The sequence below is a fragment of the Carassius carassius genome, chromosome 4 (genome assembly GCF_963082965.1).
Source record: "Carassius carassius chromosome 4, fCarCar2.1, whole genome shotgun sequence".
Taxonomy (NCBI): Eukaryota; Metazoa; Chordata; class Actinopteri; order Cypriniformes; family Cyprinidae; genus Carassius; species Carassius carassius.
In genome coordinates, this window is record NC_081758.1 from 24,847,245 (window position 1) to 24,869,508 (window position 22,264).

A 22,264-nucleotide genomic window follows, 5' to 3' on the forward strand; every position below is an offset into this window, starting at 1 on the left:
GGTGGGAGTGGAGGTGATGGATCGCGAGTCACTGCGCTGTGATCGGTGTGCGGGACTGACTGCGGACGCACCGGATCCACGGCTGAGCGCTGAACAAATACTAACAAGATCCAAGGCTAAAAAAACGCGTCATTACTCGCAGAGGAAGCGACGAACTGCTGGAGTTTCCCCATCTGTTTATACCCTCGAGACGAAACTGTGTGCACCTTTTGGCACGCGAGCCAGGAGCGGACAGTAGCTGCTATCCCGTCTACAAGCGTGTGCTAAAACGACAGATCATACAATGTAAGAAGCAGCCAAACTCGGGAGTTTACTTTTCGTGGTTCTTTTTGCAAGAAAATCCAAATGGAATTGGACAGACATTTTTGGCAGTCCTGTGACTGACAGTTAAGCTTTGTTCCAGGACAAATTTGAACATGGATATAGATCGATAAATCTCGGACAAAACTGTTGCATATGCTATCTAAAGCGCATCTCTATGATTTGGGATAAAAAGCGAAAGGAGTCTATTTTAAATCTGACACATGATAGGACCGGATTTGTGCACCAACCTGAACCCCAACACGGGATCGATGGTCCTTATACCTGTGTGCGTGTCACTTACCTCCTATCTGGCGTGATTTGACCTTTTGTAAGGCTACTAGCTCAATTAATAGATGAGTACTATAAAACAGTTACGCGCTACCATTTACCTAAGTGAAAGGTAGCAGCGATTTCTGTAACAGAGAAACGTTGGCGGAGAAGCTGCCTGTGCAACGTTGTGTGACACATTTTTTCCTCCAAGGCAACACTAGAAACATTGGATTTGGAAGTTGAGCCATGGAGCCCCTCCGCCTGGACGCATAACCGAGTCTGTTGCATGTGCTTCGGTAACCCGGAGTACAGTCGATCGATAGGATCTTATCGTCTGGCTGGCTTGTGTCTCTCCAAAAAGCGTGTAAAATGGCTGGAAATGACTGTTCGTGGAAATATTACCTCTGGATTCTGACAGTCATGTGCAGATACACGTTACCCGCAGCCAAATCACTGGAGTCTGTCGTGTGGAATTCACAAAATCCCAAGTAAGTGCACGAGCGCGTGTTTAATAAAATCCATAGAAAGAGCGTGACTTGTTCCTACAGTCTCATATTAATAATTTGACCTATTATTTCTTTATGAAATAGACATACAGTTTGAGCAGTCCGGTTTGAAAATCTCCGCTACTCGTATCTCGACTCGTTCTCCGTCATGATGACATGAAGCTCTCGTTGAGCTCGAGGCTGAAGTGACCGTGCAAGCGCGCGCGCTCTCGGGGATCTAACGCACAGCTGTCATAACGTTACTCCACCGCCGCTTCTCATCAACTCAAAACTCCCTGTTGAGCGGGGATTCGGCAACTCTACTGCTAGTACAACTTCGTTAAATGTTTATGGGTAATATCGTAATTTTTAAGAATCTCTTTGCTGCTGCGAATTCGGCTTCATAAATTTGACGTGTGGCCTGGACGCGGGCCTAATTTCTCCGTAACATACTTTAAAAAATTAGAAATAGGCAGATCTGCTAATGTTGCACTATGTTTTTAGCACGAAGCTCACTGTCTCTCGGCGTGTCCAGCTTTTCTTGTTTTCCCATGAGAGGCGAGCTGACTCTCCGCCACCGGCCTGCGGGATCCCGGCGGCCGGTGGCTCTTTGCGAATGTCATATTGATCAAATCAGAGTAGTGTCGAGAGAGCTAATAGGTTATTAAGCAGGTTTTTCCTAGAAGCTCATAAAATCTCCCTGATTGCTGCTCATAAAACGTTCAAGGGAGAGTCCAGCATGTTTACTTGACCTGAATAATGGCTCGAGACGCCACTGAAGCTCGACTCAACATAGGCTACTAAAGAAAGCTTATTGTTTAAGTCTGCATTCGTAAAAGAAGTCATGATGTACTTATTTTTTTAACTCAATGTATATCGTAACCAAAAGTGGATTTTATATTGTCTTGTTAGTTGACTTACATAATGATTTGTTATTTTGAATTTAGTTTGGAGCATTTTTTGTCTCTCAAAACCTAATGAGCTTCCTATCAACTAGACAGCATTTTGGTTGGGGGGGCTTGGTGGTAGGGTGGTCATATAGACAGCATTTTGGGCATCATAAGCTCATCTTGGTTTGCAGCTCAAAGGGTTTTGAGACTCAGTCGCTGAGTTATGACCGTACACAAGGGAGACAGGAATAGTGCACATGTTTTTCATCTTTTGGAGAATATTTTAATTGAGGAGTCTCTTGGTTGGTCTCATAAAAGATGAGCAATATGGCCTTGTAAAATAACTTGAAAACTTTAGCATGTGAGAACCCAAGGGGCGAAGCGAAAACATAAATTTTGCTTTTAAAACTAAAACCGCACTGTAAATTACAAATGAAGATATGTTTACTATTTTATTGTTTGCATGCTTAAACTGAGTAAGGAACGAAAGAAGGGGAAAATAAAATAGCTGTTTAGAAATTGTGTAACACTTAATAACAACTAATATAGTTAAACATTATTACAATATAGAATGCTTAACTGATATTTAGTTAATATACACTCAGAAAGTTAGAAATTTGATGAAAGATGTATAAACCAATTATACTGATATCTTTTTAAGCACTGTACTAAGTTTTAATTTACTTTTAAAGTTATTTAACTTATGAAAGTTTTACTAAAATTAATTTAATGCAGCCCATTTATATATATATATATATATATATATATATATATATATATATATATATATATATATATATATATATATTTCCCATTTATTTATAACTTGCAAGTTAATGTTTTTATGCATGTTGAAAAATAACCCATTTTCCTACATACAAAGCACTTGGGCCCTCAAGATTAAATATTTGTAAAATTCATGTTTGGAGTTTATTATTATTATTATTTTAATAATAGGCCTATACATTTTTAATTGTATGTAGGAGTTAAACCCGTTAGAGAGATCTTAAAAACCAGCAACATTTGAGCTTCTGGTCCTGTGAGAAGATTTCAGATCAGTCGCTGGAGCCCCTCTGTGTGTGGATTGTTTTACTCATTCAAACAGCTTTGAGCTCCATGGCACAGCAGATGCTCAAACGGGCCTGGTCTGTTTTACCACAGTTGCTGCATGTTGTTTTATGTACTAAATGTTTATTTACTTACAGACTTTGTGTGTGTGTGTGTGTGTATGCACCTGTGCATGAGCATGCGTGTGTTGCTCGGTCAAAGGTTCAGAGACCCTCACTAAAGATTGAGTGGAAGAGAATTTGAAACAGCGTGTGAAGTCAAGTAAAATAATATCAGAATCGTTTGTTAGTGAGCGTTTTTGAATTAAACGAGAGGCATGTCCGCATATCTCAGTCTCAGTAAAACAGCAGTAATTCGATGTACTCAGATGAATTGGTAGTTGAACGCAAAGATAATCCTAAGCACTCTCATAAAGACATATGGGCCTCGGGCAAACATACTCTTTGCGCTCTATCCCTGCAAACGGACATATGGGAGCATCCACCACCCCTAAGTCCAAGTCACACTTTAAACCTCTTACTAGTGAGGCCATCGTACACACACACACACACACACACACACACACACGCATAATAATGTGCCATTTGTGTTTTAGGTCAGACTTCTCTCAGACTGAATGCAAAATATAATTGAAGCAGTGTAAAATTAGAAAAACTCCGGCTGCGTTCTCCACCCCTCAGCAGTCTGATATTTATATCAGCAAAACGCTAAATTGACTGAATGCCGAAGCTACCCCTGCATTTTCTCTTGAAGAAACATTTGGTGGAACAAGAGCTTCAATGATTTATTCTGTTGACACAATTATGTAAATTTAATTACTTCTAGACACAACTACACATACGCGCTCACGCACAGACTTACCGCTGGTTTCAGATGTATAATTCTGTTCCTCTCTGCATAGTTCACAGCTATAATTTGGACTGAGAAAATGTAAAAGCGACACCCCTCCCCTCCCTTCGTCTGCCTTGAGGGAAGAAAAGAGAAGTGGGATCTGTTGGGAATAGAGAGAGAGAGAGCGACAGACAGAGAGAGAGAATAAAGTAGCTAATCATTGGGACAATTATCACATTGAGGCAAGAGATTTCAGGTTATATCTTATTCCCTTAATGTGTCACATTCTATACACCTAATCAAACACACACAAACAACAAAATGAGGACTCGCTTTACTTCCCAACGTATGTCATTAAATTCTTCTAGTTACAAGTTAATATCATTTTACTACATTCAAATTCTTGGCAGCCACTCTTATCAAGAAAACACTAGCTGTTTAGAAACAATTTTCTGATAAACGACTGCAAATTAACAACATTTCTTTTGGCTTTTTGGATTTTTAAGAACAAAGTAAGAGGGAGTCCATGATATATGTATGAATGTGCCCGTGTGTTTTGGCCATTATCCAGTGCTAAGGGAGGAGATGAGGAGCTAATTGGAAATCTGTCTCTCATTAGCTCAAAAATGCTACTGAAGTGTTTTACGTATGTGTGTGTGTATTTAAGCGTACACGTTTGTTCATTTACCCAACACTTTCTGGTGCACAATTAGTCTTGATCAGCAACTTCTATGTGCAGACATAGCCGTCTAAAAAAAGCAGTAAAATATCCTGTTCAGCTCATGAACACTTTTTACCAAAAATGTAAAATGTTAAAATTAAAATCCAACACAAACTGCCTGAAAATTAAATTTTATTTCTGTTGAGGATATTCCGAAAAAGTGTTGTTTTGAATCCCACTGACAAAACTCCACAAAATATGGTTAATGTTCCACAGATGAAAGAAATTCATATAGTTTGAGAAATTATTTGAGTTTTAGTAAAAAGGACAGAATTTCCAATCAGTTGGCATATGATTATTAAAAAATAATAAAGGAGTAAAAGAGAATTACAGGAAAGTGTAAAATACACCTATTTATGGAGGCCAGACTTAAACCTGCATCCCTCTGAGAGGCTCCAACCTGTTGCTAAAACATGCTTTGATTTGCTGCGTCTCACGAATGTGGAAATTTCCAAAAGCAGTTTTTTGGGACTGAAGAATCTTACTTTGACGACATGAAAAGACATTAACGGCCTTTGGCCTGCACAAGGATCATGTCGGTCTCAACTGCGATCAAAGTTACGGATTTCCACATATGCCTGTGTAACTGTTCGGCAGCATTTAGGACATGTTTAGGCATATATTCAGTCATCCACAGCAGTGTCCGTGTGCATTTACGAGTGTGTATGCGTGAATGTGTGCGTTTTTTGTGTATGCATGAGTTAGTGTGTGTGTATGTCATGTTCAGTGGTGTTATAATAGGAGTTGACAGTGAGGAGATTAACTCTGTCAGAGTTTCAATATGTTGAACAGCAAGAGCGGACTCATGCAGACTCACACACAAACACACTTCCCTCTGTCTCAGCCGGCATTTCCACAACAGACCTGTTCCTCTCTGAAGTTTGTGTGATGTGGCTTTTGTTCCAACGTTGATAGCATTTCACGGTGTTGTGGATGTTTGTCAGTGTGTGTGTGTGTGTGTGTGTTATATCCTGAGTCTAACTATGTGATGTCTATAAAGTATGTACATTTTAACAGGGATTCAGTTTGCAACTTAAAACCGTTAAAGTCGTTATATAACACAGAGAGAGAAAGCGAGAGGAGTTGGCATGAAACCTAATTTTTATTGTACATCCATGTGTGTGTGTGTGTGTGTGCTTGCATGCATGGGGAGGGCTTCATTAACAACAGTGCTTAAGTAACAAATGCACATTGTCTGTCCCTGACCAAGCATGACCGCTGGGCTCTCACAGCCTCCTCAAACGGCTCTCACACGCACAGACGCGCTCCGAGCCCAGCGCCCGTGTTGTTTTAAGGACGGTAATGTTTGTAGTTGGAGGCTCTGTTGGAGCACACGACGGAAGAGGAACAGTGGCAGCTGCTGGGGGGTGTGTTTACTTAGTTATTCTTTGGGGACAAAATTGTCCCCAGAAGTTGGCTAAATTTTGACAAAGCCTCCTTTGGGGGAGGTCCAGTATATCCTCAGAGGTCAAAATCATTCATAACTAAAGTAATTATTTATGTGACTGTAATGTGTGTTATGTAACAAAATTTTTGTAACTGTAAAAAGGCTAACATGTTTCTGTTAGGGTTTTGGGTTATGGTTTGCCTGCTGTAATTATAATTGGCTTTATTTATAAACAGTAGAAGTCTGTGCCGCCATGCACATGTTTAGATAACTAGGTAGACATGTAAACACAGGCTTTTTTGGGGATCTCAGTAACGTCTGCTAATTCTTTAAACGGACAGTTGACGCAAAAATACTTTTTTTTGTCATCATATACTCACCCTCATGTCATTCCAAGCTTGAATGACATTCTTTCATCTGTGAAACTTAAAATATATTTAAGAATTTTATTAATTTTTTTAGTCTAGAAGTCAGTAATTGAACAGTAACCAAACTCTAATAACATGAGGTTGAGTAAATGATGACAGAATTTTTAGTTTTGGTTGAATCTCTTTAAGGTCTGCTAATATTGCAGATGAAAATACAGATGTAAATGTCAAATAGACATCTCCGGGATGTCCGTGTGCTATCAGGGACTATACTTTCTTCTTTGTCCTGTATTTATCTTGTACCACAAAATGACACTATTGCATCTTTTCAACTTATTTGAGAGGATTTGATTACTTTACCAAAGGCCTTAACTTCTAGAGTTACGATGAAAATTCAGACATCATTTACTCACCTCCATGTCCTTCCAAACTTATAAGATTTTAAGTCTTCTGTTGAACACAGAATGTTTTTGTATTCTAGAATGTCCAAATTGCAATAAAAGCAGACTTCTTACTGATTTTTTACAGATTCTTACTGTCTGGCTCCAGTAGGGGCAAAATAACAATTAAAGGAAAGTAGTCCTTTTTACTCATGTCTTCTGAAGCAATATGATAGCATTGTTTGAGGAAATTTAAGTCCGTTTTCCTTGAAAATTCTCCCCTCCACCAAAGCACTTAAATAGCTTTCACACAGTTAACCATTCAAAATGTCCTGCCTGAAGACACACCAAGTTTTTTTTGAAGGTATCTTTTCGAATGAGATTTGAGAACCAATAATTTGTCTTTTTCCCTTTGTCCCTGACACAAATCTGTTGTGTGAAATATAGTGCACGAGTCAAATGCACTTTCATGATGATTATGGGGGGATCAAATTATTGCAGCTGCACATTTATTTTTCCCGACTATTTGAAATAGTATTTTATTTTAGCCTACCTTATCCTACTACATAATAATACTTTAAGTTTGCTTAGAATGTGACAAGAGTCAGATAGGATAGAGTCAGCTGCAGAATAGAAGTCACTAGTGCTGTGGTTCAGGGTGGATGCTTGTGTGTATCATTACAGTTGGGCCGGATTCCTGGCTCACGGCAGTTTCCTCTATCCTTCTTATGATCAGCCATTATACAAATACCTAGACTCAAAAACGTCCAAAAACAAACCCGAGATGTTAAACATCAGTTTCTCTGTGCTTCTTTTTAAATAGGGGATAGAGCACTGTATCATCACGATTAAGATCTGACCCTAATGTGTCTCTCCGTAACGACACACATACACTCTTCCCTTTGTAAAACAGCTGCAACCTTCCCTGCAAAGTGACTTGAGTATGTCACACACACAACAAACACAAGGGTGTGAGGTGGGAAATGATTAGTGTTCTGTAAGGAGAGGTTTGCGATCTGTTGGTTCCTTCACTTCTCTGTGTGCACATTCACACTCTTATGTTTGCTTTACCTTTTGACTTTGTGAGACAGTACACACTATCATATTATGGATATATATATATATATATATATATATATATATACAAACAAATGAAAACAAAGAGTCAGTGCAAGTTTAGCAGCCTGTTTAATTCTGTTACATATACTCGTACACATACATAGAGCGGGCCATTAGTCACACCCTTTTAGAGTTCAAAGCTCCGCCATCCTTTTTATCCACTTTCCAGTCGACAGCTCAGACCATCATGCTCACTAAACCCATCATTCCTTGCCTGCGTGTGTGTGTCCGGAGAAATGGTCACGCTTTCAGTCAGCTAAATGCTGCTGTAAAGCATCAGAGAAGCTGAAGTCTCCAGCCTGCTTTCATCTCCAGCTGATCTGAGCTCAGTGCTCTCTGCATGCAGTTTCTAATCACAAAAACCTTTAATAGCTCCGGCTGACCTGAGAGCAGATCTCTCACGCAACGGTTTTAATTTGCTTTGGGTTACCTGCCATTGGAAAACTTACTCCTGAACGCACACCGGGAGATCACTGATCTTAGGTTTGGTTGAAAACACACAAATATCAGGCTCAGGACGCCCACAGATAGATCATGCTGAAAGCTGTTTACTGGTCTTGGAGCTGTGGAAAGCTGCTTTTGGGGAAACGTCTGAATCAGCCATTTTAAAGGCCCATTATTATTTAAAATGGAGGGGAGAAGGAGTTTAGAGCCATTATTGGTGAGACAGGGATCTCTGCCTGCAGCTGGACAGAACAAATGGAAAATCGAATTATAAAACAATGCTGAAAACACACTCGATGCACACACATACACATGGCTAATTCATAAAACATAAGTAAACAAGAGAGTTTGTTCATCTGTGTGTGTTACAGGTTTAGCTGTGTTTTTGAGGCCTATATTTTGAAAATGCAGTGAAACCTGTTGAAAAGTGGACTCAGAAATCATGTTTTCCTTTAAATCTGCTGATATTGACAGTAAATTGGGTTTGGCAAATATCACCACAAAGTATTATAATTCTGGCTGATACTTCTAAATTAATATGTATTTTTATAGTATGACCAATAACTGATAAAAGGACAATATTGAAATTCTAAACGGTTTAAAAGTTGCACTTAAGATGTGACGGTGAAACATTTACATTGTTACAGAAGATTTCCATTTCATAATAGTTGTTCTTTTAAACTTTCTTTTCATCGGAGAATCCGGAAATAAATGTTTCAAGACTTCCACAAAAATATTCACATTGATAGTAATGTTTCTTGAGGATTAAATCAGCATATTAGAATGAGGACCATATGCCACTGAAGACTGGCTGCTGAAAATTCAGGACTAAATTACATTTGAATATATATTGAAATAGAAAAAAATAATAATAATGCAGCCTTGGTGAGACTAGCCCTAATAAAACCAATGGGGGGGAAAAAAGCCAAATATTACATTTAACAGTGCTAATAAATTATTTTATTCTTAAAGATTTGAACTTTATGTGAACCCTAAAAAAAAAACTCAATATAAAAATAGAGGAAATTAGATTTCACAATTAAACATACAGTGTTGACTGATACAGCAAAATACAGCTAAATAAGTTTGAAAAGTCACTAATATAGTGAAATCGACATGTAAGATGTTAAGGTTCTGTGTAAAATGAGGGAAGAAGGTGCATACACTTATTCTAGTCCACATTACCATGACAGACATGCTGAAACACACACACACACACACACACTTAGTGTGATGATGGAGTTGTTTAGTGTCTAATGACAACTTGTCATTCTTCTCTTATAGGTTTTGGTTCCCAAGAGTCTCTCTATCACTCCTATTACATTTCTCATAGGTATAAATAACAATCAAGTCACAGATAACTTCATATGTGTTGACATTGCTATTAGAAAAATGACAATTTCTACCCTGTGTGTGTGTGTGTGTTTGATTTCGTCTGCTGTTTTCTCCCAGGCAATGCAGAGTGAGCTGTCAGCCAAGTATAACCTGTTTGTGTGTGTGTGTGTGTTTGCATTTGATTTAATTGCTCTGTAATGTGAGATTCTGTGAGAAAGAAACACACACAGGTCACTGAAACTGTTTCTGCATCACTGTGACCTGTGACTCGCGCACACACACGGTTACACGCATTAAGAGCTTGGATTTTATACTCAGTGTGTGTGTATGTTTAACGGTGTTATCCTGGAGGAGCTCTGGAAGAATTCATATCTTTCATCTCACACTCAGACAAACACAATGTGTGTGTGTGTGTGTGTGTATGTGAGAAAGAGAGAGACAGACTTTGACAGAGAGAGAAGAGACAGAGTAAATATGAGCATTTCTGGCTGCGGTTTTTCCCCTTTATACCCTAAATATATATACTGTCTACCATAGCAACTGTCACCAGTGTGCCATTGCATTTGGAGCTCAGGTGAAGACTCTTAAAGCTGGTTATGAATGCTGTTAATAATTAAATCAGTGCTCTTTTGCTGCTATGAATAAGTGTTATTAGTATTCAGTTGTTATTTTATGAAACCTGGTTGTTGCCATCCACACTAAAATTTTAACACATTTTATTTAACACGTATATAAATAATTAAAATGCTATTGTAAAATGTGTAGTGTTCTGGCTTGTAGTTATTTACCCATTGAGTAATACAGTATGGCACAGCAATACTTGTTTTTCACAATATTTAACAGCTACATATTATTATTATTATTAGGTATGTAGCAAATTGAACAGGTTCTGTAAAGTTGGTATAATTGTACAATGAATTGTGTTTTCTCTCATGTGAATTTGGAGGTAAGAAAACTCTACAGTGGCTCAAGTTGTTTCAGAGCTGAACAGATGTAAGAGATCTTCTTGCACTACAGGAAGACCTGTCCTGTCATACAGATGTCCTCCTGTAAGCCTGATGTGGAACTATCAGATGTCACAAGAAACTCGTCACAATATTTCAAGTGTATCGTCATCACAACTAAATAAATGCAGAATACACTACATTGCAAACTAAAAATAGCTTTGTTATTCTTTTGTGGGCTCCCCGGTGATTTCCGCCCATAACATCAAGGCAATGGGCGAATGGAAATGTTATGACACCCATAAACAATGAAGTGGAAGAGTTCTTGTGAATTCTGTCGGTTCACATGATGTATTTGCAGATCTTCATAGTTCAGTAGGGAAGTTTAGCTTGACCTCTAACCTCTAGGCTCTTTGAACTGGTGAAAGTAATATGAGCGGAAAACAGCAGCTAAAGACATTGAAAAGGAGAGCAGGAAACAAATCCAGTGAAAGAATGTACTTATGTCTGATTGTGTGATGGAGAGTTATCATATTCCTCCAAGGCAGACTCTGATAAAAACCTGTTGCATGGTTGCCTGTTGACTAAAATCCCAGAAATCACCTTTGCTTGCATTGTGTTTCTATCAGTTTAGGATATAAAAGGATTCACATATATATTTAGATTAGGATTTCTCGCAAGAAATTAACTTTCAATTAAACTTTTAGCTGTGTTAAAGTAATAAAACATTCATAAATTAAGTAAAGACTTTCTGAAAAACAAATCAGTAAAAGTAAAATTAATCTTTTTTCTTTCTTGGTGGTAGGTTTTGCTTTATTTAAGGACTAATTTGTCCCCAAAAGTGAGCTAAATCTGACATAACTTCAAATTGTAAAAAAAAAAAAAGAACACATGTATTTTCTCAATCTAAAAATGCAATAAGTTTATCCAGAGTGTGTGTGTGTGTGTGTGTGTGTATGAGAGAATGAATGAGGATGGGGGGGGGGGGGGGTGGACTCACTCTGCTATGGAGATTCCTCACTCTCTCTTAGACTCCATTCACTCATTTCTCTCATTCTCAACAAGATGCCCAAGGCTCTGTGTTTTTTGAGTGTGTGAGTTTGTGTGCAGTTGTTATTGTGAGTGGGATATGTGAAAGCTGCCGCGCTCTCTCTCTCTCTCTCACAGACAAAGAGCCACTTGTAGGAGCTCTGCCTTGAGAGTGGACAATCACATGACCACCACACTCTATACATACACCCGACATCTCCACGCTGAGTGTGTGTGTGTGCGTCTGTTTAATGAGAGATAGGTGACTACATTTTACACTCGGATATGTTAATACACACCAAAAATAAAACATAACTTTCCAGTCTTTAAACTTTAAAAATAAGGTATGTGGCTTGTGTATATGAGCTGCTGTTGTTGATCCATTGTGGAGGTCAGACTGCCAAGATGTGATTACAGCCCCTTCTCAGAATGTAGTCGCTTGTGTGTTAAGAGGTGTCTGTGTCTATGTCTCTCTCTCTCTCTCTCTCTCTCTCTCTCTCTCTCTCTCTCCCCCTCTTGAATGAGGCTGATTTGCATGGCTGCTGTATTCAGTATTTAATTGGTGCCATTCAGTCCTGGTCTAATCCCGTGTTCACTTGTTTAAAAAGCGAGGAGGCCTCTTCTTGAGTGTGTGTGTGTGTGTGTGTGTGTGCGCGCACGCAAGCATGTGGGTCTAACTCTGTTTCACACAGTGCACAGAATCTGAAGTGTGTTTGTGTGTGTGTCTGTGTGTAGATAATTACATTTACAATTTGAATTAAGACATCTCCCCCACTCTCCAATGTGCTGCTGATTTAATTCACTTTTTAGCAGGAAATGGTGTTTGTTTATTATCTCTGTCGCTCTAGAATTTTGTTATTCTTCTGACTATGTTCCTTGAATATTTCGTTTTAATATATTTAATTTTTTTATATTTACATTAATTAATCACACAGAGTAAAACACTTAAGAGTACATTTCCTCAATAATATCATTTAGAATTATTACATGTGTATTATATTACTAAATTATGATGTCATATAACCCTGAACAGATCATTAATGTCTGTACATTCTAAAAGTAAGGTATCTATTATGCATTATATAATGGTGTTACTGAGTAACTTATTCATAAAGTTAAAGTTCTATCATTTTTAATAATGATAGTTAGCTGTGTATATCTTTGTAAAATGTTTATACTTTAAAGTTTCATAGTTTTACCAAAGTAAACAAGCAGTAACTCGAGACAAAAATGTAACACTGATTGTTTGAACTATCCAAGACACACAACACAAAAACATGGGCATTCACACACACACACACACACACACACACACACACACACACACACACACACACACACACACACACACACACACACACACACACACACACACACACACACACACACACACACACAGCACACACAAACTCCTTTACTACAGGAATTGGTTGACTAAATGATTCTAAATTTGCTGGTGAGATCTTCTCAGAATCAGCCCTGTGTGTTTTAGGGAGTGCACTGCCTGTTATTGAACCTCTTTGAGCTTCCAACACACACACACACACACACACACACACACACACACACACACACACACACACACACACACACACACACACACACACACACACATTCGTAAACAATCCCTCTCAGGTCCTGCTTCTGAAATTCTCTGTCTGCAGCAGCTGCTGATTTGACAGGAAGTGATGAAGTCTTTTCTTCAGAGTTGAGGAGGTCAGATTCTTCCTCCTCCTCGCTCGCTTTATCTTTCTGTTTCTGATTTGTTCAGTCATAGCCGGCCGTCAGAGGAAGGGCACGAGTTTGACATCTTCATTGATGGGGAAAAAAGAGAGGGATAAAAAGAGATCTAGAAACAGAAGTATAAAAGAAAGGAATGGAAAAGAACAGAGAAGAGGCCGCAGACAGAGGAGGCAAATGTCATGCAAAGAGTTTAACCCTGCAAAAACTCCTTAAGTCATGCAAATCTCTTATTCTCTAACGCACACACACAGAGATTCTCTAGTTCTGCACATCAATGCCTCAGATATCTGCTTTTATGAAGTGCTACAGCATTTAAATCGTTCATCTCTGAGCTGGGTATCACCTGATACCTCACAATATGATAAACATTCTGTATCTGTGTCATGATTTAATATGTCACTTAGTCCAGATGATCATTATTGTGTCTTGCTAAACTCAGTTTGGTGTCAAGTTCAGTCTTTCTGGCATGGTTCACTACATCTATAATAATAGAAAGAATATAAAAATAAAATCTTTTTTCATGGGTTTTTATTTTTTTTATTTTCAATTTACCTGACAGATCAGAAGTTTAGGGTAAAATATCTTTCATATATTTGACAGAAATACAGTAAAAACCGTAATAATGTAATTTAAAATGTAAAAGTATAACATTCTTTGATAAATATACATTTCAAAAAGCATTTATTTGAAATTGAAATCATTTGTAACATTGTACATGTCTGTCACTGTTGATCAACTTAATGCACCCTTGTTGAATGGAAATATTAATTTATTTGAGTAAATTACTAAATTGTTTAGTACTTTATTTTTTTCTGTAAAAAACAAAAAAAAAAGACCTAAAACATTTGAATGGTGGTAGTGTGTGTGTATATATATATATATATATATATATATGTGTGTGTGTGTGTGTGTGTGTGTGTGTGTGTGTGCAATATAAACTTTACCTATAAATTAAAATATCTCTAGTGTTGGTCGATTACTGATGTGGTACAGATACATTGTGCATCTCCACTGACATGTTAATTGCTTTTCTGAAATTCCTGAATTTACATGCCACTTACTGTTTGCTTTGGTTTGTACTTAATTGACGTTTTTTTAGTTGTTGATGCGTTTCCTTTCTTCTCTTTTCAATGAGAGAACTGTAAGCTATCATAACTGCAGTGTGTGTGTGTGTGTGTGTTTGTGTCCTTGTTTATATGAGTCTATCTGTTCTCATTGTTTGCCTTCTTCTCATTGAGAACATAATTGTGTTTCTCGTTAGCTGTAATCACTCAGTCCTAATTAGATTTCACAATCCTGTACACACCCCAGACACAGACATATCCACGTGAACGCACTTACAGCATGTTTTGTAAAATAGACAAAAGTATGTGCCCCAGTAAAAGGTTTTTGTTGTTAATCCATCTGTGAAGATGTTTTATAAGCTCTTATGTGTGTTAAACCAGCGAACAGCCTGCAGCGAGGAGCGTGTGCATGAGAGCAGAAATAACCAGCAGAATTACATTATACAGAGACAATATTTGAGTTTGATCAGGACCATATATCAGGGAAATGCAAGTTCTCCTGCACTCCACTGATGTGTTTTTTATTTAAAGGCTTTGTATATTTACTTGGCATTATTTAGTATGTGTTCATGTCTTTTTGATTAACGGGTGTGTGTGTGTCTTTTTGTCTGTTTATATGTTGTTTGTAGATCTAGGGGATTTTCGTGTATGTGTTTATGTCTATGTAGTTTTAGGGCATGTCTGTGTCTGCATGTTTGTATTTGTTCCTTTGTGTGCGGTTAGCAGTAAAATGTGTAAAGGACTGTGTTGCAATCATCTCTCCTTACAGACACATATTGATGTGTGCGCACAAACATTCTAAAGTCTGAGAATGAATCATATACTCCCTGACTGTGTGAGGAGTGTGGATCAACACATGAACAATAAATTATAAAACTCCAATAAATTAAACGAGATGCTTCACATTCCCTGTCCAATAAATCATAGTGAGCAGATACAGCTCCATCTCCGTCCAGCTCATTTCTGACTCTGCTCTTCTGTTGCTCTCTTTCTTTAATATTTGGAATTGTTTCATATTTTGAAATGTGTTATTAAAAGAAAAAAGGACCGGCGATAGTCCCTCTGGTGCATTTTGTGGAGGATCTTGGCAGTCTGGAGGGCTATTTGAACCCTATGTTTTTCCTCTCACGATCACGGGGTCCACAGAGATGGAGATTCTACCAAGAATCAGCATCAGAGAGGATTGTATAAATGTGTTTGTGATTTATTGTAACTTTGTGTGCTTTGTATTGCAGGTTTGTGTCTGGGAAGGGCTTGGTGATCTACCCGGAAATCGGTGACAAACTGGACATTATCTGCCCCAAAGGGGACATGGGAAGACCGTATGAGTTTTATAAACTCTACCTGGTGAAGAAAGAGCAGGCAGAATCCTGCAGCACCATACTGGACCCCAATGTGCTGGTGACCTGCAACAAACCAGAGAAAGACATCAAATTCACCATCAAGTTCCAGGAGTTCAGTCCAAACTACATGGGACTTGAATTCAAACGCATGGCAAACTATTACATCACCTGTAAGTAACTCCAGCTTTCCTGTATCTGTCTAACAACTTCTTTTGGGAACAAATTTTTCACTATTATAACATATTTTGAAAAATTTTAGTACTTTAAATTGTAAGATTGCTGTACCTACCATAAAGGCCTTTCCACACTGAGCACGATGCGAAAAAGCAAGGCGAATCGCAGACGAACGTTGCTTTCACACCTAATGCGAAACGATTGTTCGCCTTCTGTTCACCTTGCTTTTTCTCCTTGCTGCACGCTAGGTGCCACGACCAACAATGCAGTTTTCCTCAGATATGTATCTTGATGATTTATCATCATCCGACATGCAATTAACAGCATTAAATTAAGATACACAAGGTTCTACACCAGAAACAATTTAAAATATAAACAATTTATAAAAATGTTTAAAAAAAATATAATTAGAAGTACATTTAGCATCAAGCTAGACTTGAAAATGTATGCAATTATTAACATATTTGCTTACCCACTTTAAACCTTATTGGACGGCCCGTGTTTTTGCTTTGCGAAACTGAAAAGATTCGTCGGACTGATTCAGGAAAATACATTTGCATTTTCAGTGTGCGAATGCTCGAGGTCTATGTGGAAGCATCCATAGAAATCTATTGTTTTATTCCAGTGCGACATCGTATCCAATATTCATTTTGCTTTTTCGCTCAGTGTGGAAAGGCCTTAAAGCAGTATATAACCTTAAGGTTTTAGGGTTAAATAAGGTACAAAAAGATCCTTTTGAGTGTACTGCCCCAGTGACAACCTGTTGTACTCCTGAACATGCAATTTTACACATTTGATTTACTACTAAATATCCTTAAAGTTCTACTATACAAATTAGCGTTAAACTAGTATAGTCAGAAAAAGGTTATTTTTTAATACAATAGAAGTTCATGAGAATTTCCATTGAGATAGCTTGCTAAATGTGTGTTTGGGTTAGGTTTTGCCTGTATTATGTGGTCCAAATGTCCCGAAAGAAATTGTAAAGCCAGAAATGACATTAAGGGGAACAGCCAAAGTTCCTCATTGTTTTTTAATTTAAACCACAGACTATGTGATGATTTGGGGTATGGTTAAGTACCGGTAATATAAAATATCATTATCAATAGAAAGTTTGTGTGTGTGTGTGTGTGTGTGTGTGTGTGTGTGTGTGAGAGAGAGAGAGAGAGAGAGATATGGAAGCCAGTTTAAAATAATAAAGTCACATTGTAACACAAAGTTACAATTTGTGGGAAATGAAGTTGCATTTACGAGAAATAAAGCCACAGTTAAGACAAATAAAGTCAGAAAGGCAGGAAGAGGCTTCCATAGTGATGGTAATATGTTTGTGTAGATCTGTAAATGGCACAGTCAAGCTTTTGTGAAAGAGGTTTTCAGTGAGGGATGATTTTCCAGCCACAAACAGCATGCAACAGTTGTACTGAAGCTCTGATTAATCATTCTTTCACAATTAAAGATTTCTAACACGTTCAGCATAAATGCATGCTATCGAGACAAAAACAACAGGGAACAGCATGGCAAATAAAAAACACGCTCTTATCTGTCTCCTTTTCTCTACGGCTCAGTGTATCCCCTTTACCCCGCTGTCTTTTTTAACTCTTTCCCCAAGGATGGTGGGAGGGAGGGAGGGAGAGACACTTTCAGTCAGGCATGTCTCATTGGTTGTCGTGCCTCACTGAGTTTTTGGTCTCTTGGCCATGATGCCCAGACATGTCCCATAATCCACTTCACCTCTACTGACCCATCACCACAACTACCCCCAGCAAGCAGCAGGGCTGCTATTAGATCCAGTAAAACACTCTCTCTCTCTCTCTCTCACACACACACATGCACACAGACTCCCTAGCAACCAGTTCCTTTATCTTGCTCTGGTAAACAGGATGAGTCTGGTTAAAATAATTTTGCTGAAATGTGTTTGTGTTCTGGGTTCAGTGGTTTTTGCTGTCTGGTCATCTTGAGTTAATAACACAGCGAGAGACTTTAGAGCCTGACAGTTTCACATACATCGGTTCGCTCCTCAGAAAAGTCTCTTGAGTAGCGTTTCGACAATGTGCGCTATTGGTATGTCACATTTACATTGGTTACATACAGTTGTAGTTTGGCATCAGTACAGATGCTTTTTAATAGAAAACTCTCCTTGTGTGTGTTAAATGTAAGCAAGATGTTTTAACCCAATTCGTCTGTCTTGTCATTACTTGTGGTTAATGTTTATGGCGTGTTTTAATTATTACATTTTTGATATCTTTGTTAGCGCTTTATGCTAATGACATGTTGTGTGGTTTGATAATGAATAGCTATCATTTAGCTTGTTCTGACTGTGTCTGAGCAGATAACACAGACACTCTGCCCACCTGCCTTGAGCATGTCTGTCAGGCTTTTTCAGTGTCACTCCAGGTGCTTTTTATCCATCCACAAGAATCTGCTCTTTCTCCTGTCACTATATTTGCCTCGTTCAGCTTGGTGTTGAGTTTCTTTCTGTCAACCTCTGTGCCTTTCCTGAGTCCTCAGTATGTTGATTTCTGTGATGCTGACTGTTTCCTGTTCCTGCTGAGCTCAACACTCACAATGTCGTCGTGCCACCCATGTCGGACCCTAAAATGGCCCCTTAAATCCATTTTTTTTGGTCAAGCCCTTTGTTTCTGTCTTCAGTACCCTCCATTTAATTGCCAGTTTCAGTTTACATAATATTAATTCACACTATTTTTCAGGACATGTTGTAGTTCATCTAGAAGGCTGCACACGTCCCAGGATACTCAAGTAGTCCCTACAGAGGTTCAGCACACTGGCTCCAGAGGCCAATCCAGTCATTCAAATCTCCTCGCTCTATTCCTTTATCTGTGTAACTATTTGTCAAATGGTCTCCAGTCTGTCTGCAGAGGTTCTTTGAACCAGGCCGGGTCTGCTCTCCGTCTCTCCGTCTCTGCCTGCCAGACATACATGTTAACTTCTCCCGTCGAGCTGTGCTGCAACAGTTAGCTCAAGTGCGCCAGACATTATGTGCTGTTCACTGAAAGAAATATTATTAATCAGCATTCTTGATTTGTTTTCCTGTAAAAAAAATTAAACATCTTTTAAACAAAAAATGAACAAAAGTATGTGTAGTTATAATGCTTGTTTTCAGAAGATATGTCATGCATTGATTTTATTTCCCTGGCAAAATAAAAAAAAAATTATATATATATTTTTTAAATAAATCTAACACAGGTATAAATCTAACCAAATTTGTTTCAACTTAAACGTAAAAATTTAAAAAAAAAAAAAATCCCTTTAAAATGTACAGAAATGCTTCTCAAATCTCAAAAGAATTTTTGATTTTAGATTCTGTAATGTCTGTTACACTAATGTTAATGTACCATTGTAAAAATGGTTTATTAGCATTGTTCTTTGCTGTTTTTTTTTCTTTTTTAAATAGTATTTTAGGATTCTTAGAATTGATGTGAAAAAATTTGATTCACAATTTCCTTTTTGCAACAAACCAAACCAGTTTTACATATTTTTGTTTCCAGTATGTTTGGATTTCTTTTGGAAAACAAGATAAAAATACAAAAAATAAAAATATAAAGTTATTATTTGATAGGTTCTTTTGTAATCAAATTCATTTAGACATAAATACAAAAATAAACATGCAGTCCTTTTGACATGGCTTTTGACATGGCATGGTCATTCATGCATTAAGTGTGTGTGTTTTTACCGTTTGGGTATTTTTCTATGTCTGGACTAGGGTCAGTAAGTCTGTGCTTGGTCAGATTCTGTGTCTGTTTCTAATTGTGAAGAGAGATTCTGAGAATCCACTGTCTTTTATGACCTGACTTAATTCCAGTATGTGTTCCAGAAAGACATTGGGCTGATCATGTTATCTTGCGTGGAGTCACGAAGCAGTAGAGGTTTGAAAAGGATCCTGGGTTATTGTTTGAGTGCAGGTTTAATTCCGAACCTGTTGGATGAGAGTGATGTGAGCTCTTTTGATTCAGTCACCAGCTTCAGAAGCATTGCTAGACGATTTCTACATTTTCGCCACTTAGTTGTGTCGTGAAATTTACTTTGACAGTGATCAGCTCTAACCCTGCCATTTTTTTTTATTGATTTAGAAACCAATCCACCAGCCATTTAATTCATTCATCAAAATTTAAGCCCCATAAACGCATCTTGCTGAAAGATATCAAATTGTCAAAAAAGATGTGTGTGTGTGTATGTGTGTTTGAGAAGTTGATTTGAAAAGCATGACAATGGAAACAGTACCGTCATACAGTCAAGGGAGCGCTAAAAATGATGGAAAGAGAAAAAAGGGAGGAATGGGAAAGGGAAAAAAATGGGGAGCAGTCACAAGATTTTGTGATTATCACTGCATGAAATGCAAGTAATGACCAAATGAGGAGGAGTGTGTGGCTGCTAGAAAGGCTCTAATGGTTTGTGCAATGTTTTCAGGATTAAGGGAGTTAAAAAGGGCTAAATTAAGGGTTGTTTAGGGTCAGTTTGTCTTCTGTGTGACTGTGTCGAGTGTGTGTGAGCAAGTATGTGTTCGGTTTTGTGTGTATTTTTGTGTTAAGGCTGTGTCAGCAACATATGATTCTGATTTCAGACAGTCCAGCTTTAAAGTAATTCAGACCAAACCACTGCACTAGAATGATGAGTGTGTGGGTCTTTGTGTAACCTCTCACCATAACTGTCTCTCAGGCCACAGCTGAAGTATGAAAATGAGTGGCTTCATTTCACTGTGGTCGCTCTGGGGTGAGAGAGGTCAAATATCACATCGAGATGTGTGTGTATGTGTGTGTTAGACGCCTGATTTAAACTACCACAAAAACTAAGAGCAAACGGTTGGTTTAAGCCACTTTGTAATGTGAGGAGAATTCAGCTCCAATTGCAAATAGCTATTGAATAGCAATCCAATATTCATTCAGCCTGATATATCTTCAGCTCTCTGAAAAGTTTAAGCCATTATTACAAGCAAAAGTATCAAGTATATTTTAAATATAACATTTTGTAAATATAATTTCATATGGTTCAACTCATGTTTATCACAGTTCAGTTGTTTAAAAGTATTGTTTTTTTTACTTGTTTTTAGTTATTTTAGTATTTTTAGACTGACATGAAGAAATTTGATTGTGACTACATTTTTATATTAACAAATATCTAACAGTATGAACAGATAGCATTTAATGACTATAATCTTTAAAATAATCTTTGAATAATTTCTTTCCATTGTTGCAGTGTTGCTTGAAAGCAACAAGGCAAGGCAACTTTATTTATATAGCACATTTCATACACCATGGTAATTCAAAGTGCTTAACATAAAAGAAAGTAAAAATCATGAAGAAAAATAATCACAAAAATAAAACAAGCAATTTTAAAACTTTGAAAATGATTTTTTTTTAAATACTTATTTAAAATGAATTTAAAACATGTAAACATATAAAATGATTTGACATAAAATGCAGTGAATATGTAAAAAACAGTGCAATCAGTTTGGACATCGCACAGTGCTCATTCAATAAATGCACAGCTAAACAGATGAGTAAACAATTAAAATGAAAAGTTCAAGTTTATTCATATATTTACTTATTTTCTTTTCTTGAGGTTCACTTTAAATAGTTTTTTATGCTTTTGTCATGTAATTAAATTACCTTCTTTTTTATTTTTCCTTTTTTAGATTATTTATTTATTTATTTATATTTTGCTGAAGACTCCTTTGTAAGCTGCTGGGATGCTTTTAGTCCAATATAGTGGTTTGTTTTGTCTTACTTACAATTTTTACAGAACTTCAGGTGCTCGTTTTTAACACTGGGACCTTCTGAAGGATATGCAGAGTGGTGGGTGTTACACGCAGCCAGGAATAGCACAAGGTTTGGCAGACTTTCCAACATTTTACTCTTATCATTAGTTATTCTGGTGTTTGGAATAATAGTATCTATCCTGCTTCCTGTGTGAAGAATGCCTACTCTGAATAGGCATTGCTGACGTGCAACTGTGAGGTCAACTGAATAATAAACTGCCGTTTTTAAATTATAGTGAGCACTTATTGTAAACACTGTTTCTGAATACTTCATACACAAGAGTGAGACACACACAAACACACACTGCGAACCTGTTGTGCATTGCAGACAAACATTGGCTGATTTTTCTGTGTTTGTGGTATATCTGACCTCTTTGGCAATTACTAGTACAAAAAGACATAGTCAGCTAAACAACTTTTTCTCCCCTTTGAGGCACAAGCGAATAAGAGAGAGAAGGAAATAGACAGAGATAGAACGCATTATAAGACAGGGAGTTCATCTTTCTTTGTCTTATGGGACGTTGAGCACCAGGTGCACCACACCGAGCAAGATTCCTGCTGTGTGTGTGTGTGTCATTCTGTCTTGCGATCACTGT

The 22,264-nt window shown here is 37.6% G+C and overlaps 1 protein-coding gene across 1 annotated transcript in view; it reads left to right on the forward strand.

Annotated features, from left to right (window-relative positions):
• The first annotated feature begins 20 nt into the window (after positions 1-20).
• Positions 21-22,264, forward strand: part of LOC132139589 (ephrin-B1-like) — a 32,062-nt gene continuing 9,818 nt past the window's right edge. The window contains exons 1-2 of the mRNA XM_059548062.1: positions 21-1,061; positions 15,617-15,894. Of these exons, the coding sequence (XP_059404045.1) occupies positions 943-1,061; positions 15,617-15,894 (397 nt within the window). The 5' untranslated portion in view covers positions 21-942. The remainder of the gene's footprint in view (positions 1,062-15,616; positions 15,895-22,264) is intronic.